Source organism: Marmota flaviventris, chromosome 1 (assembly GCF_047511675.1).
Source record: "Marmota flaviventris isolate mMarFla1 chromosome 1, mMarFla1.hap1, whole genome shotgun sequence".
NCBI classification, from domain to species: domain Eukaryota; kingdom Metazoa; phylum Chordata; class Mammalia; order Rodentia; family Sciuridae; genus Marmota; species Marmota flaviventris.
Genome location: NC_092498.1, coordinates 24756112 through 24772323, shown reverse-complemented (window position 1 = coordinate 24772323; position 16212 = coordinate 24756112). Strand labels below are relative to the sequence as shown.

The window sequence follows — 16212 nt, the reverse complement described above, 5'->3', positions numbered from 1 at the left end:
TTGAGGACATTAGCAGTCACTTTAGCTCACTGATTCACAGCTACTTAATATTTAATAAATGAATTTATAAACATATATTTATTTGATGATCAAAAATGTTGCATTAACAGCAACCTAAGATGCAGTAGCAGTGTTTAGTAGTAACTGGCTCAGAGCCAACTTTAAATCATTTAGTGCCTTAAAGTTGAAAAGGGGCATATGTTGCTTATATACTGATACATCACATAATTAGAATCATTCTAGCACAGGCAAGGAAAGGCCTTAAAAATCAGCCTAAAAAAAGAAATCAGCAAGGAAAAAAAATCAGCCTAATATTTCTTAAACAGAAATGGTATCAATACTAAATAATGGCTATAATTTATAGAGAATTACTGCTAGGCATGGGTACAAAGTACTTTATATATTGTTATTTTTTAAAAAGCCTGTTACAACCTTAGGAGCTCTATTCTATGATTAACCCCATTTCAGAAGTGAGGAAGGGAGTTACTGCAAGGAGTAACTTTTCCTGAGGTCACATGTCTACTATGTGGTGAAACCACCTTTTGAACCTGGGAGTTCCAGTCCTAAACTATAATTTATCCTGTTTCTAATAACTAATGTCTAAGACCTCTATTTAAATTTTTTTGGTAACACTGATATTAAACTCTGTAGACACTAAAATACATTTAGTGGTTGTACATATATAATTTCCAGGTTAGTTTATTGAAAATTGTGATGACTGTATCTTCTTCAAAGTTATCTGACAGTATTTACACCTATTCTTCTCTTCTATAGCAAATTTTAATGACAAGGTATTATAAAATCAACATACACATAGTTATTTAAGTTCAAAATTGCTGCCCCACCTCACATGACCTTTTTTTTTTTTCCTTGTGACATCACTTAATAGTCTAATTCTTAGCTCTATGTCTTAAAAGCTCTGCTACTCAAAGTGTAGTCTTGGAAGCAGCAGAATAGGCATCATGTGAGAGCACGTTTGATGCACAGAATCTTGTGCTGCACTCAAGATCTGCATTTTGGGAGCTGAGGTTGGGGTTCAGTGGTAGAGCGCTTGCGTAGCATGCGTGAGGCACAGGGTTTGATCTTCAGCACCACATAAAAAAAAAAAAAGGTATTTAGTTTCTCTACAACTAAAAATTTTAAAAAAAGAGAGAGATAAAAAAAAAAAAGACCTGTACTTTAACAAGGTCCCCAGCTGATTCATATGCAGACAAGGACTGGTTTAAAGTACTAACATTTTTATTTTAAGTAGCTGAACTTGAGACATCACATCACACTTTAATTTCTCCAAATGACACTATGGAACATTCTTGTTATTCAAGCAGACTCTAGTTTCAGGCTGTCTTATAACAACACCCAAACCAGAAGAACATTAGAAAGGTTTAAACTTGTTTTACTTGTCTACCAATTGATATCTAGACTATTTGGATGACACTGATTTGTACCTATTTGAGTTTTATTTTATTTTATTTTTTAAGTGTTTTTTTCTCTTAAAAAAAAAAAAGTATAGGGGCTGGGGTTGTGGCTCAGTGGTAGAGCGTTTGCCTGGCATGTGTGAGCCACTGCGTTAGTTTCTCAGCACCACATATAATCAAAAAATAAAATAAAGGTCCATCAACAACTTAAAAAAATGTTAAAAAAACTTATATATGTTCCACTAATTAGATAGCATATTCCTTGAAGTCTGGTGTTGATTTCACAACTGAACAAAAGTGCTCTACATGCAGAAACAGCTTAATAATAAATGTTGAATGACAGTCTTTAACATTTTTCACTAACAAGCAAAATATATTCGGTGTTCTGGTAGTATAGTATCATAGGGTTCCAGAATCAGTTCTTTCTGTCTGTACTAAGTACTAACCTCTCTTAAGGATCAGGTCACACATTGGCAAATTAGGAGATTTTAGAACAGAACCTATTCCCAGGAAGACAGTTAAGGGTTAATGGGACAAGGCATTTAATATACTTTCTAGCCCTCAGCAAAGTTAACTATTATTTACTATTGCTATCTGTAAACTAGAGCTCATTAGTTCTACAGAGAGCTAAAACTTACTGAAGGAATCGTTTTCTCAAAATAACTATTGTCTCCACAATATTTCCTTCTCCTATAAGAAGCTGTTTTCTTCTTTTTATTCATCCCACATTTCTACATAGTCTAATGAACTTTCAAAAAAATGTTTTATACAAATTTAGGTTTTGGGAGTATTTGAACGTCTCAACTATAATGATACATAAGGATATCTTTATGTTTATACTCAATAGGACATCTGAAAACATTTGCCTAGTTTTCAGGATAGAATGCTTAAGTTATTTTCATTAACATTAAAAGACATGTTTTAATTCTACATTCATACCTCTCATTATTCAGTTATAGGTAAGGGAGTGAGTTCTGATAGAATACTCATTATAGTTATGTAAAGCAAGTAAATGAAGGTCAGCTGTTATTTTAATCTGTATATATTCACTCAACATCTTTGGCTCTGGGTCTCTATCTGTAAAAACTGAAAGTCAGTTAACAGATGCTCTCTATGGTTTCTTATAGTTCCGAACTACTAGTACTATGATCCTGAGTAAAAGGTAGATGTTTATTAGAAACTTAATTCAGGAAATTAAGGTGTTAGTAGATATATATTACATTCAAAAGGTAATAAAAATAATAGGGCATGGTGGCATATGAATGTAGTCCCAGCTACTCAGGAAGCTGATGTGAGAGAATTGCTTGAACCCTTGTAATTTGGAGTTTACAGCCAGCCTGGCACTATACTTAATGGCTTCCATCACAAAAACAAAAACAAAAAAACCTGTGTGTGTGTGTGTGTGTGTGTGTGTGTGTGTGTATGTATAGAATTAGGGCTAAGGAAATAACTCAGCGATGGAATGCTTGTATGAGGCCCTTTGAGCCCCAGAACACACACACAAATGAAGAGAAACAACTAGTAAGCTACACCAAGTATTCTTAATCAACTACCACTACTTTTAGATAGAGTTGTGAAGGTTCATTTTTTGGGGGAGGAGATTATTCAGTATTTAAAATAAATCATTAAGTATTAATTCCTTTCAAATATATAGAAATAGTTACACAAAAATAAATGTGCTCACTGCTTCAATGAAAACTCCAAACCTAATAAACAAGAACTTCTCAGATGTTACATAAAAATGGGAAAACGATCCTTCTCATGGATCATTTCAACTATAGTAATTTCTATGGATTCCTTTTTTCTTCTTTGAACTACACATTCGCTGAACTGTCATTTTAGCTGATATCTAAATTAGTTTTGTAAACAGATTTCCAAGTACTTATTAACAAATACTTCTACGATATTTAAGCAAAATAAGTATTTGTTAAAATAAATTTAAATGTTCTGAGAAAAATTCTATGGAAAGAGACAAAACATAATTAAAAACATCTTAAACATTTAAAATTATTTACTACTATACGATGTTGAGTATTATATGTTTTAGGAAAACTATTAGTAGACAAAGAAAGTTAAAATTACTATAGCTCTAAAGGTAAATTTTCTTTTCTTGTTCTCACAGGGGTATTATTATGTTGCCTAGGCTGACCTTAACCGCCTTGGCTCAAGTGATTCATTCTCCTGCCTCAGCGTCCTGAGAAGCAGGGACTACAGGCATGCACCACCATGCCTAATTGGATCCTTCTCTTTAAGAAGGAGGGAGAAGGGCAACACAGGATAACTTTATAGTTACTTTCTTGTTATTATTATTTTGTGGTGCTGCAGATTCAAACCCACATTGAGCTAAATTCCCATTCCTAGTTCATTATTAATCTTTTAAGCACAAGCTTCATATGTTGTAAAACAACACTATCAATTCTCAGGGAAAAGTTTATAAAGAAAAAGGAAAGCAAGCAAACCCAAATTCACAGTAGAGAGGAGCAAAAACTCAACGCCCATAGCACGAACAGGAGAAAAGAGATGCTGCCTTTTGTCCTAACTACATTTTTCACTGTCCTCTTCACTCAGCCCATACCTGCTAAATTGTCCTTTCTCCCTCTCTAAATTTCTTCTTGCTTCAAAGTGCTCACACTAGTTATCCTCTTAACCTGGAATAAACTTCCTTCATAAGCTTATCAGTTCACATGTTTATTGTCTTGAAGATCAATTTAGGCACTGAATTGAGAAAGTCTATACTTTGGTTTTAGACCACAAATTTCATTTTGTTCAAATGACATTTTCAAGGTAACTGATTTTAACATAACTCAAAACATATTTTGTCATTTAAAAATAAAGTGGTAGAGTGCTTGCCTAGTATGTGTGAGGCACTGGGTTCAATCCTCAGAACCATGTAAGTAAATAAAACAAAGATATTTGCCCATCTACATCTAATACACACACACACACACACACACACACACACACACACACGAAAGGAAAAAAAAAGTCCTTACCTCTTTCTCTTTTCTGTCGATAGCATCTCGCTCAGCTTGCAGTTGCACTTCTAGAGAAAATTCTGCTTTAGCTTGTAAGGCTCCAAATTGTTTCTGGTCCTCTACCTTTAAATATATAAGAATGTTCTCAAATTTTCAGACATTAAATACTGTTTATTCAGAGAGAGTGTGTGTGTGTGTGTGTGTGTGTGTATGTTTCCTTTTGGATAAGTAGCAATTCTCTCTGACCAGTTAGGAGGACAAACTCTACATTAGTGAATATCAAAAAGTTACAGATATTCAGTCTTGAATACATTCATAGAGTCAAACAGGAACTTTTGACACTTAAAATGCATTTCTCAGATAAAAATGAAGGCTCTTTCCCATCTGCCCCCACCCTCAAGCTTTCTTATTCAAGCTCTGATGTTTGTGTATCAAACTTTTCTTCATTAAAACACTTAATAAAGTTAACTCAAAATGTCACACCTTTTGAAAATTGTCTGTGCTAACAAGTAAGGCTTGTTCCAGTTCTCTCACTCTGAACTCTAGCCTTTCAATTTCTTCATTCCTCTCTTGTACATCTCTCTGAAGCTGTTCTTTTGATAGAAGCAGCTCACTGCACTTGTCTGTTTTTTCTTTTAGATCATTTGTTAACTGTTCAACCTGAAAATATATTAAACAAAAAAATCTAAAAATTTGAAAAGTTCATAACTTTTAATTCATCTCAAAAATCATTTTTTTCCAAAAAAACATTTTGAAATGCTATTATTAATTTCATTTTTTATAAGAATAGCAACTATTATCTCAAACAAAGGTTGATATTTCCCAAGTTGATAAGAACTAGGCAGCACTAGTAAACAACAAATATTGCTTTTGCTCAACCCTTTTTAGAAAAATTTCATTCTCTTAAGACTAACACTTTAGCTAGGAAGAGGGGAAAACCACATTTTGAATAATGTTGAATTATCTAGTAATGGTACAATCATACTAAGACCTATGACCTTAAAGATGGCAAATTTGTAGAGTACTTACTGACTTGCTCTCAGAATGTGAAGTAAGATAACCTGAAAAAAAATCTTTCATGAATTACCTTTTGATAATAGTTATTTACAAAGCACTTTCAACCTATACATTGCACCATTCCAGAATAGAGATGAGAATGGGTGGAAAGAGAGAGCTGTACATTTAGTGTCTTAATAGTTTCTCCTGCATCCAAAATAAATAATGACACATCTCACAACTTATCCCTGAAGACTGATATGCAAGTGCCTTCAATTCAATGGCTCTGTGATAGAAGAATACAGGAAGGATTAATAAGATAATTTATGAAATTAGTTCTGATCAAGAGGGAGAGGAGGTTCCTAAAAAGATAAGTGATGGTAAGAAATAAAGGAATACTACCTTTATTCAGTGAAATACTTGGAGGCAATTATACAAAATGACAATCATTATTCAGAACATTAAAAAAATGCAAGCTTAATTATAATTACAGGATTAAATTTTAACAGTAATAAAGCTACTGAGAATAATAGGTTGACTAAGTTTTGGATTACGTTCATGAGAAAAGGCTATAAAACAGGTAAAATGAAATGGCATATTATAATATGTATTCACAGTTGGAATTTTTGGGTCTTCAGAAAATCAGAAGTTGGGATTAGTTCTGGCAGGGTAAGCAGAGAACAAATGGGTCACAATGTTCCTGAGGAAACTCAAACATACCTTAAAGTTTCATGAACTAGATGGGTCAACTTTCAAATATTTTTAAAAAAATTATATAGTAGAAAATGGCAGTCAAAGTTCTAGATTTTGAATTATCTTTTGAGTTTCAATGAATAAGTCACTGTTTTTCAAAAGCTAAAAATACATTTGTTAGAAATAAGGGCAATGACTACAAACAAGGGGAATGATGACTTCTCTGCTACTCTAGCAGATTTAACATTTCATTACAATGAACTTATAGGCATTTTATACTTCTTTGAGGTACTTTTAAGAGAAATGAATCAAGTAAACTTCTTAGAAATTGTAGATAATTTTCAGCAATAAAATTATTTTCAGAAATAATAGTAGTTGAATTTAAGTGTTAACTAAGGGCCACACTAATACTGCTATGCAGTGGGAGCTATTACTGTCTTTATTTTCGAAATGAATAAATAGATTTGAAAGGTTAAGTAGCTTAGTTACTGTCACACATCTACTACATAGCACAGCCATGATCCACACTGGGATTGCTTATCTCAAGCACAATCTCTTTATAACCAGGACAAGCCATCTTTAGAAATATATATAAGTGATATACGTATAAATATATATAATATTTCCCATGTAGCATTTGTTTAATAAATGTAGAGTTTTCTGAATGAGGAAAATGGACAGTGGGAGTGACAGGGTAGAAGCAGGGAGACTGGTCAGGAAGCTACCTCACACATATAGGCAAATAATATGACAACTAAGACACAGGGAAATGAATAAAGGTGAAAAGAATAAAAAGATGTAGTATAAATCTGATCCATTAGTGGTTTGGGATCAGGGCTGAGAAGGAGTGGGACTGAGGAAGAATTCTAGAACTTAGCAAAGAAGATGATTTAGAAGGCACAACATTTATTGAGATGAAGAAGGAATAATTTTATTCTTGTCTTTTTGATAAAGGCTAATCAGGAACCAAGAATATGATTCCTGGATATGTTAAAAATGAGACATCTACGTGGAGACAGAGTAGGCAGTTGAAAATTCAAGTACAGAGTTCAACAGTGATGTTAGGAATAAAGGAACAACTGTGGGGCAATTTACAGATGACTGGGAAGAAAATGTAAAAACGGAAGAACAAGGACTCTAAGACTAAGTCATGAGGCACCCCTCATTTATTTTGGGTAGGCAGAAGACAAATAAATACTGGAGGAGAGAGACCACACTCTACAGTAGGTGTGTCACAGCAGTCAAGAGAAGGAGATACTTATAGAAGACTGTAATGAGTGTCTCCAAATGGATGAGTAGTATTAAAGACAGAGAGGTGATTACTGGATACAGCCAAGAGGCTTTGGGTAACCTTCATAGGAACAGTTTAAATATACTAAGGGGTATAAAATTCCAAGAAAAAGATGTTGGAAACTTCATTGTAGTGGACTGTAAAAGAGAAGAGAAAGGGAAATAATTAGTAAAGAGTGACTACAGAGAATTATCAGTTTTGTTGGCATGGGAGTAGAGAATTAGGCAGAGAAGTTTATTTAATACTAGAAAATATATAAAGATGGAAATAATTCCAAATTTCTGTACAACATTTTTATGTTTTGTTTTTGATGGTGCTGGCATCAAATCCAGGGCTTCAGGTACGCTAGGCAAGTGTTCTACCATGAATTATAACCCCTAGTCCAATACAAACATTTTTTAGGGTTTATGACCTCCTCACATTTAAGTAACATTCAATGTCCTGATTTTTAAGATTTATACCTTATTCACTTTTAAGTTTTTCATAATGTAACTCTTACTTCACACTCAAGATACAAATAGGAAATACCAATAAAGTTCTTACCTCTCTAGTTTGATGTTCACCGACAGGCTGGATTCGAGGCACAACCTTAAGTTGTTGTTCTAACTTCTGTATTTCTTGTTGGAACAAATCTCTCTCGTGTTCTCTGTCAATGGCTTGCTCCTGAAATTGAACAATAATAAAAACAATAGTAATTGAAGAAACAATATTTATTAAACCTATTATCTTTCTTTAGTTATAGGTTGTTAAGTTTGTTTGAAAAGAAAGGACTGATGACCATGGAATCACAAAGATTCAAAAATATTTTTGGTATGACACATTACTTATTTGGGTTCTTCCACAAAATTTAAATACTTAAAATTTATTTGAAGTACATTTGTTTTCATTTAGGTAATGTTAAACTCAGAATGAAATAATTCTCCTCCATCAATGAATGTACTTGTACAATGGAGAAATTACACTGCTAACTCAGTCATTAAGCAAATAAACAAACTGTCTGGTACTTCTTAAAGTTCTGAAAATTTTTGTTTATTACAGTTTCTTATATCCTGCAGTTAGTCTGTCAAGATGTCTTAACACCTATATGAGATGGAGGCCTGACCTTATGACTGTTGCAGCTAAATGTGATTTTTTTTTTTTAAAGAGAGAGTAAGAGAGAGAGAGAGATTTAATATTTATTTTTTAGTTATTGGCAGACACAACATCTTTGTTTGTATGTGGTGCTGAGGATCGAACCCGGGCTGCACGCATGGCAGGCGAGTGCGCTACCGCTTGAGCCATATCCCCAGCCCAAGCAGCTAAATGTGATTTTAATGAAACTCCAGCAGACGTAAAATCATCAATACCCTAGCTGTTCACACTTTATGAACTGGTGGATCCCACACCTAGCCTATGAGATACCTCTTAAAATACTCTTTCCCTGCTTCTTTTGCAAATTAGTTATTTTGATAATCATCCAATTTCTCTCATTTGAGGTAAAAACAAAACTGTGGGTAAGAAATAATTATTCATAAATAGCAGCATTTAAGTCAACATAAGAATTAACAACAAAGAAAGAAAAAAGAAAGAAAGAACTAAGGAGAAAAATAGACTCAAAGAGTAACAGATAAAGATGACCCAGAATGTGGCAAACAGTCTTTGTAATAATATATTAACTAGTGGCATACTACATTAATTGATATTCAGAAAGAATACAAAATAAAACAATAACAACAAAAAACTGCACAAAAAACAAAAACAAACAAAACACCATTGCTTTACCTACAATAGGTAATTCCTTGAAGAATGAAAGAATTGAAAACATAAATGTGTAATAAGTTGAGCAATAAAATACCTTTAAATTAAATGATATACTAATATTTCACCCCAGTTTTGGAAACACATAGAACTTATTTCCATTATCATAAAACAAAAATCTTTATAAGTAAGGTGTGTCCTCTTATGACTAGGAACATGGGTCATGGTAAGAAACTAACTACAAATTTAACTACTGTTAAAAATGAATGAAAAAAGACTCAAAAAGTAGTAAAGAAGAGTCTGGATGATGGCATATGGTGATTCTGACAATAAATCAAGTTATATTCAATTTTGCTTTTTCCTCTAGTTTAAAAGCATAAAACCTTTCTGCAACTAAAAACTTAAAATACAATGACTTCAATTTCTAGAAACACATTTAACTGTCCAGACTAGCTCCTTATCCTCGGGTTTCAGAAGATCATGACTTTACCATACACAGGAGGCTATTAATTGACAGCACTGAGCTACATTTCCCCAATGAAAAAGGTTTACATTAATCATATAATGTCAAGCCATTTAACCTTTTTTCCCTGTAAATTATTTCCTTCAAATTGTAAAACACTTCTGCTGCTGTCTTTCGGTCTTCACTTTACTTATTTCTCTAAATTATTTAATGGAGGGACTAACTCCTGCACACATTACCTGAACAATGCTAAGCACACTGGGGGCAATACTTGATGGCAAAATGTGTTTCAGTACTTACAATTATTATTAAAACAAAAAGCTTAGCCTGATCATTAATTCTCAGATTCCCCTTTGAGAAATTATAGAAGCATGTAGCTTGATTCCATTATTCTAAAAAATGAGAACTAGTAAACTCACAATAGTGCCTTATAATGAAAATCATTATGAGAGAATAAATTATTCATTAATTTCTTCCAAGGAATTGTTTTTTATTTGCATTAAGTTTTATCTTTTATTGACAAATAATGATTGAATATTTTGAGGTACAAAGTGATGTTTTCTTACATGCACTCACTGTGGAATAATCAAACACATCCATCACCTCAAATATTTATCATTTCTTTGTGGTTAAAATTCTCTCCTATAGCAATTTTGAAATATATGTTAACTATTATCACTATGCTGTGTAATAGAACACCAAAAATTATTTCTCCTCTCTGAAACTCTCCCCCCACAAAGACTTCCTAAGAGAAATATTTTTTGGTAAATAATCTCCTTGGCTCTAAATAATAACCTCTGGATTCCATAAAACTTCAATTGTTGAAAGTTTAATTCCCGTAAAACAGACATTTCTATTTCCCCCTAACTGAAAAGTCAAGTGTCTTTGAACTGATTCTCAAAGATAATTTTTCTGCAGAATTGGAGAAAGACCACTAAATAAAGATTGTATTACAGAAATTATCTTTCTAAGGGCCTTAGAAGATTTTCTAAGCATGTTTCGTCACATTACGTTGAAAGCTATTCCAACAAATTGGAAAACTACCAAACTCCACTGAAATCGTTCCTGTTAAGTTTGCCAACAATCTCTGGATTTCAAAATTCATTTATCAGTTATAGTTATAATTAAAAACTAAAGAATAACTAAACAAAAATCTTAGTCTGCTCTTTAATCCTCAGATTCCCAGAAGGCAGAAGTAGTAGTGGTTAAGACCATGGATTCTGAAACTAAAGTACCTGGGTTCCCACTCTAACTCTCCTTAATTTATAAACCTGGGCAAATGACTTCTCTAACTGGTTTCTATGTTTGTGCTCTCCTTATACTTTCACCACCCTCTACCTACTCTATTCTATTTTTAAAGATAGTCAAAGTGTTTATTTTGGAAAATACAAGTTAGATTCTCTAACTATCTCAAGATGGAAACAATCTATATGTCTTTTAAACAGTAAATGGATAAACAAACTGCTGGAATTTCCCTCACTTATTAAAAAGGAACAAACTATTATTAGACATAACAATATAGATGATTCTTAAATGCACTTTATTAAGGTAATAAAGCCTGACATGATGCACGTTTTCATTTATGACACTTTGGAAAAAGCAAAACTGTAGAAAAGGAAAGCAGGCCAGTGTTTACCACAGGCAGGAGGTGAGAGAGTGGCTGACTATAAAAGAACAGTGCCTGGGAATGTTGGGGTGATGAAACATTATATCATGACTGTAAGTGATGTAGATGACTCTACACACCTGTCATAACTGAAAGAACTGTCCATAGAATGATTTTTTTCATATATTAATAAGAATTAGGAACTCAATGGAATAAAAAAAATCATAAATAAGTTATGACTGTTATATATATGAATAAAAATTACAAATGCGTTATGACTGTTATAAATAAATATTCATGTATTATATTCATATATATTTGAATATATATGTGAATGTGTTTGTGTGTGTGTGTTTATGTATTCATATATGAAAAAAACCACACCAACAGGGTGAGAGAGAAAAGAGTTAACCTAAGGTACTTGAAAAACAATATTTTGACTGTATATTATAAGGCTAAAAACAAAAAGTACTACACACAAATAATGTAGTCTAGTTAGAGAATTTGTTTTTCACAGGGGTGTAGGATAGCAATTCTGAAATTATATATGTGTATATTATGGTTGAGCAAACAAATAAAAATGCAATTGAACATGAGACTCTCCCTTTTTCACTGTTGGAGAACAAAGTTACTAAGCAAAAAAGGGCAGGGCAAAACAAATGCTGTGGTACCAGAACTGGAGGGCTCAGAATGAATTTATGGATTTTTAAATTATACATGTATACAGAGAGATTCAGATATAGATAGAAGGATTAGCATACAAAGATATATCTTTAAACTATCCACTAACAGGGATTAGAAGTAATGACATCCTAGTAACAATGAGAATATCTAGCACGTAGATCTTGGTTTCTAGATAGTATTTTCCAATAAAAGAAATATGAATTTCATGAAGAAGTGATTGATTCTAAAGTTAGGGTAGGAAAAATACAAGATGGGTTTGAAGCTTCTTGTAGTACCAATACTCAAAAAAGCAAGTACAATTCAAAAGGATGTACCTCAAATCAAAAAGTTCTTAATGCCAAAGCTGAAACAAAACCAAGTATTAGGTTACAACTAAAAGGATAAATTAGTCATGAGTCTACACTGATATTGATTAGAAGTGAAGATATAGCTCATACAGCTAAATAAATAAATAAAACAATGAGGAAAGTATAAAATTACCATTGGGACACCATAGTAATAATTACTGCATGCAAGATCCAACAATGGATGTAAGAATATTAGATGAAAGAAAGTTAAGGAGAAAAGGTTATTTGCATAGTATCAAAGTACCTCCTCCAAGATAGTTATTCATTACAAAGGGGAAAACATTACAGTTGAGAAACCCAGCAGATATCACAAGCAATGAAGATTAACATTACCTGTAATAATGACATATGGACTCACGTAACCAGGCATGAAGCACAAGATGGGCACAGCATTTTTTTGGTAGTATCAAAAATATACAGGCTTCATGTAATCACAACAAACATCAAACAAATCCAAACTGAGGAACATTCTAAAAAATAACTGACCAAAAGACTAAAGTATTGTCAGAGACTGGTGAAACCAAAGATGACATGACAACTAAGTACAATATAGGATCTGGGAATGAATCTTGGAACAGAAAAACGTCATTATAGGAAAAACCAATGAAATCTAAATAGTTTATACTTTAGTTAACAGTACTGCAGCAATTTTAATTTCTTAGTTTTATAATTATATTACAGATATGCACTATGTTGATGTTAGGGAAAGCTGAATGAGTGGTTGGTACATGGAAACTCTCATAGTTTTAGAATTTTCTGTAAGCTTAAAGTTATTTTAGAATGAAAAGTTAAAAACTGTCCCCTATGACTCCAAATCTTATGAAGAGTTAAGGAGAGAAGAGGTCAGAGTATAATCTGGTTTTTCAGATACACTTTGACCTTCTCTCCCATGCCTCTCTCCACTGTCCTTGCTCCAGCTGCCCTGTCCTCTGTCAAGCACACCCCCTGGCTTTTGTAATTGCTATTCCCCTGGCTAAACATTCTTTCCCATTTACCTGTGTATTAGCCTCCCACTCTTCTTTAAGGAATATGAATTCATATCACTTTATCAGAGAGGCCTTTACTAATTTTCCTCGATAAAATACTCTCTTTCTTCATTATGCTGTACTTCCCTTTATTCTTTTACACAGCAGTTATTACCATCTATGCATCTATTTATTATTGGCCTCCGCCATTAAATTATGAGCTCCTGCGAGCAGGGATTTTGTCCATTTCCCTTATCACTGTATCTCTAATATCTAGAACAATAATTGTTATATAGTAGGCACTCAAAACTTCGCTGAATGAATGAATGAATGAATGACTTATCTCAAACATCAAATCAAAGCTTTATGGCCTGCACCTTACCCCAAACTGTCAGATGCTATTCAGAGTATCCTGTGCAGAGCTATTTGCCTGTATTTAACTGAAAGCACAAAGATATCACAGCAGTGCCATTTTGTTATAGAAATGAAGAAAATAAATCAAGGTTAAAGGAAGAAGAAGCAAATGATAATATATTAAAGAGGAAAATGGGATACTAGTTATTTCACAAAGATGTTACACTTTATTTTGTGTCAATTTAATGATTAAATGTATTCATTTGGTTCATAATATTTTAGTTATTAACAATATTCTGAAGAAGTCATTGGATTTAAATATTATCCATGGTTAAGATTAATAATTGTTCTGCAGTTAGTTTTAAAAACTGTCACAAAGCTCCTAGTCCCTTACTTTAGCACTTAACAAACTGACACTCATTTGGAAAATACCGTGACCAGGCTCTTACTGCACCTCACTAGCTAGTCACATAAACAGAGAGTTGTCATGTGTTACGGACTTGACCTAGGGAACTGAGTGTTTCAGAAAGATCAAACACACTTAACTGTTGACTGATGGCAGTTTTAATGACTATGGTGAAGTTTTCTCTAGTTGTCTGTAAGAGCAAATAATCTGTAGAAACCACTGTTCACTTGTCATTTATTTGTCATTTTCCATGGTGATTATCAAAAGATAAATACTATAGTACATTAACCATAATGTGCATAATTTATAGTGGCATTGAAGAGTAGCAACACTATCAACAGTGGTCAAGTTCCAGGTCAAAAGTATGTTATAAGGATCAAGAAAGAAAAAGTAGGGCTGAAATTGTAGCTTAGTGGTAGAACATTTGCCTAGCGTGTGTGAGGCACTGGGTTCCATCCTCAGCACCACATTAAAAAATAAATAAATTAATTAAATAAGGTTATTTAAAAAATAAAGAAAGAAAAAGTATTACCAGTTGTTTTCCTGGTAGAAAAACTATAAATCATAGAATATAAACACTAATATGACTGAAATAAGCATAAAAAAAACAAAAAGAAGAATTTAATATAGAATTATCTATACTATACAACTTTCATAGAATAAAAGGGATAATTAAGATGCATATGCATTCAAGCTTTAAGTACTGACTCAGTGGACCCGCATACTCTAGAAGTGGTTTATGGATAAGCATTCTAAAAGAGAGAGAATGTAGGACTTAGGCTAATTATAAAAGACTAAAAATGTAGTAAATCTTGGTAAAAATGTGTATTTTTTAATGTTAACTATGGAATTTCACATTTCAACACAACATTTACAATGTCAATGTTTGAGTTTAAATAGTCTGCTCAACTTTGGGCTAAAGGAAAGGTGACTAGAAAATTCTCTGATCCAAGAGTGTAAAATTAATGTCTTAATAATACAAATGAAGCTGAATTTTATGGGTACCATTTCATTTCCTTACAAGCACTTAGGATGTTGATAATGAAAAATAAAATAACTCTTCAGAACTTTGAATATAGGACCACCACTGATTTAAAAAAAAAAAAAAATTTAAATCATTTTCCCTACTCTTGGCAAATAACAAGCATTGGAGCTTTCAAGAATATTATATGTCTTTGGTTCTCTGTGATGCTCAAGTAAATTTTTGAGTTACTGAAACAGAAGCTTTAATCATTCTGTACATGCTACAAAAGAAAGCTCTAGAGAAACAAGAATTGCCCAAGGTTAGAAATTTCATCTGCTATTTAACTACAGGCCTCAGAATTAATCTATGAAAACATTTTTGGGAACTACATAAGGCATATGTTTGCTTTAGTTTGGCCAATCAAGGTGCAAACCAGAAGATATCTATTTTATTTATCTAACTATTTTATTTATCTAACTATTTATTCCCCATCCTTTCCCCCAGTGCTGGGGATAGAACTTAGAGCCTTGCATATACTGGGCAAGTGCTCTACCACTGAGCCACATAACAGGAAATACATTATAATGAATTTCCCTGACTAGTTAGTGAACTCCCCTTACAATATGTGGTATCTCAAGAGTCTTTACAAGGTATAATTCATATTCTATCACAGAAAAAAGGTTTAGTTTGTTTCCAAACAGAAAAGAATACCTGCAGAAAATTCTGGGTGTCATATCTGAAGACCAATCAAAGAACAAACATTATCATACTGAAGATACACATCAGACTTTTCTGTTATTTCTAATATCAATAGCTGACATAAAAGGAAACAACCTATTATTTTATGTGTTTTATTTCTTTAGCTGTACAGAGAATTAATACTATTTTTTCCTCCTCAGGTATAAGACTCTAAAAACTCTAGGACTTAAGTGTTTTTCTTGCACAAAGGAAAAATAATTTATAACTATTGAACAACTGCATAAGGTTCTAAAACACTCAAGAGTTTGTTTACAATTGTGGAACCTTGAAAAAGACCAGTAGGAAATAAAAACTCTTAAAAGTCTTTGAAATTGCAACAAAATACTAAGTTATAAAATCAATAACTTTTGTAAAGTTGAGATTCTAAACAATATTATTTAAACTATTGTCTTAACAAAGAAAATATTGCTTTATTTCCTGAGCAGAATATATAATAGATTAGCTAAAAGAAAAACAGTGTTTAAGAAAAAATAGGAAAATTAAATGATAAATGATAGATCCAAATGAGAATTACATGATTCACTTTCATTCTCTTTTATGAATTTGTTTTAAGAAGG

The 16212-nt window shown here is 32.6% G+C and overlaps 1 protein-coding gene across 1 annotated transcript in view; it reads right to left on the bottom strand.

Moving 5' to 3' along the window:
• LOC114108465 (A-kinase anchor protein 9) overlaps positions 1 to 16212 on the bottom strand; it is an 86406-nt gene that overhangs the window by 29302 nt on the left and 40892 nt on the right. Inside the window, 3 exon segments of the mRNA XM_071612027.1 lie at positions 4409 to 4513; positions 4874 to 5050; positions 7914 to 8033. Coding sequence (XP_071468128.1) covers positions 4409 to 4513; positions 4874 to 5050; positions 7914 to 8033 — 402 coding nt within the window.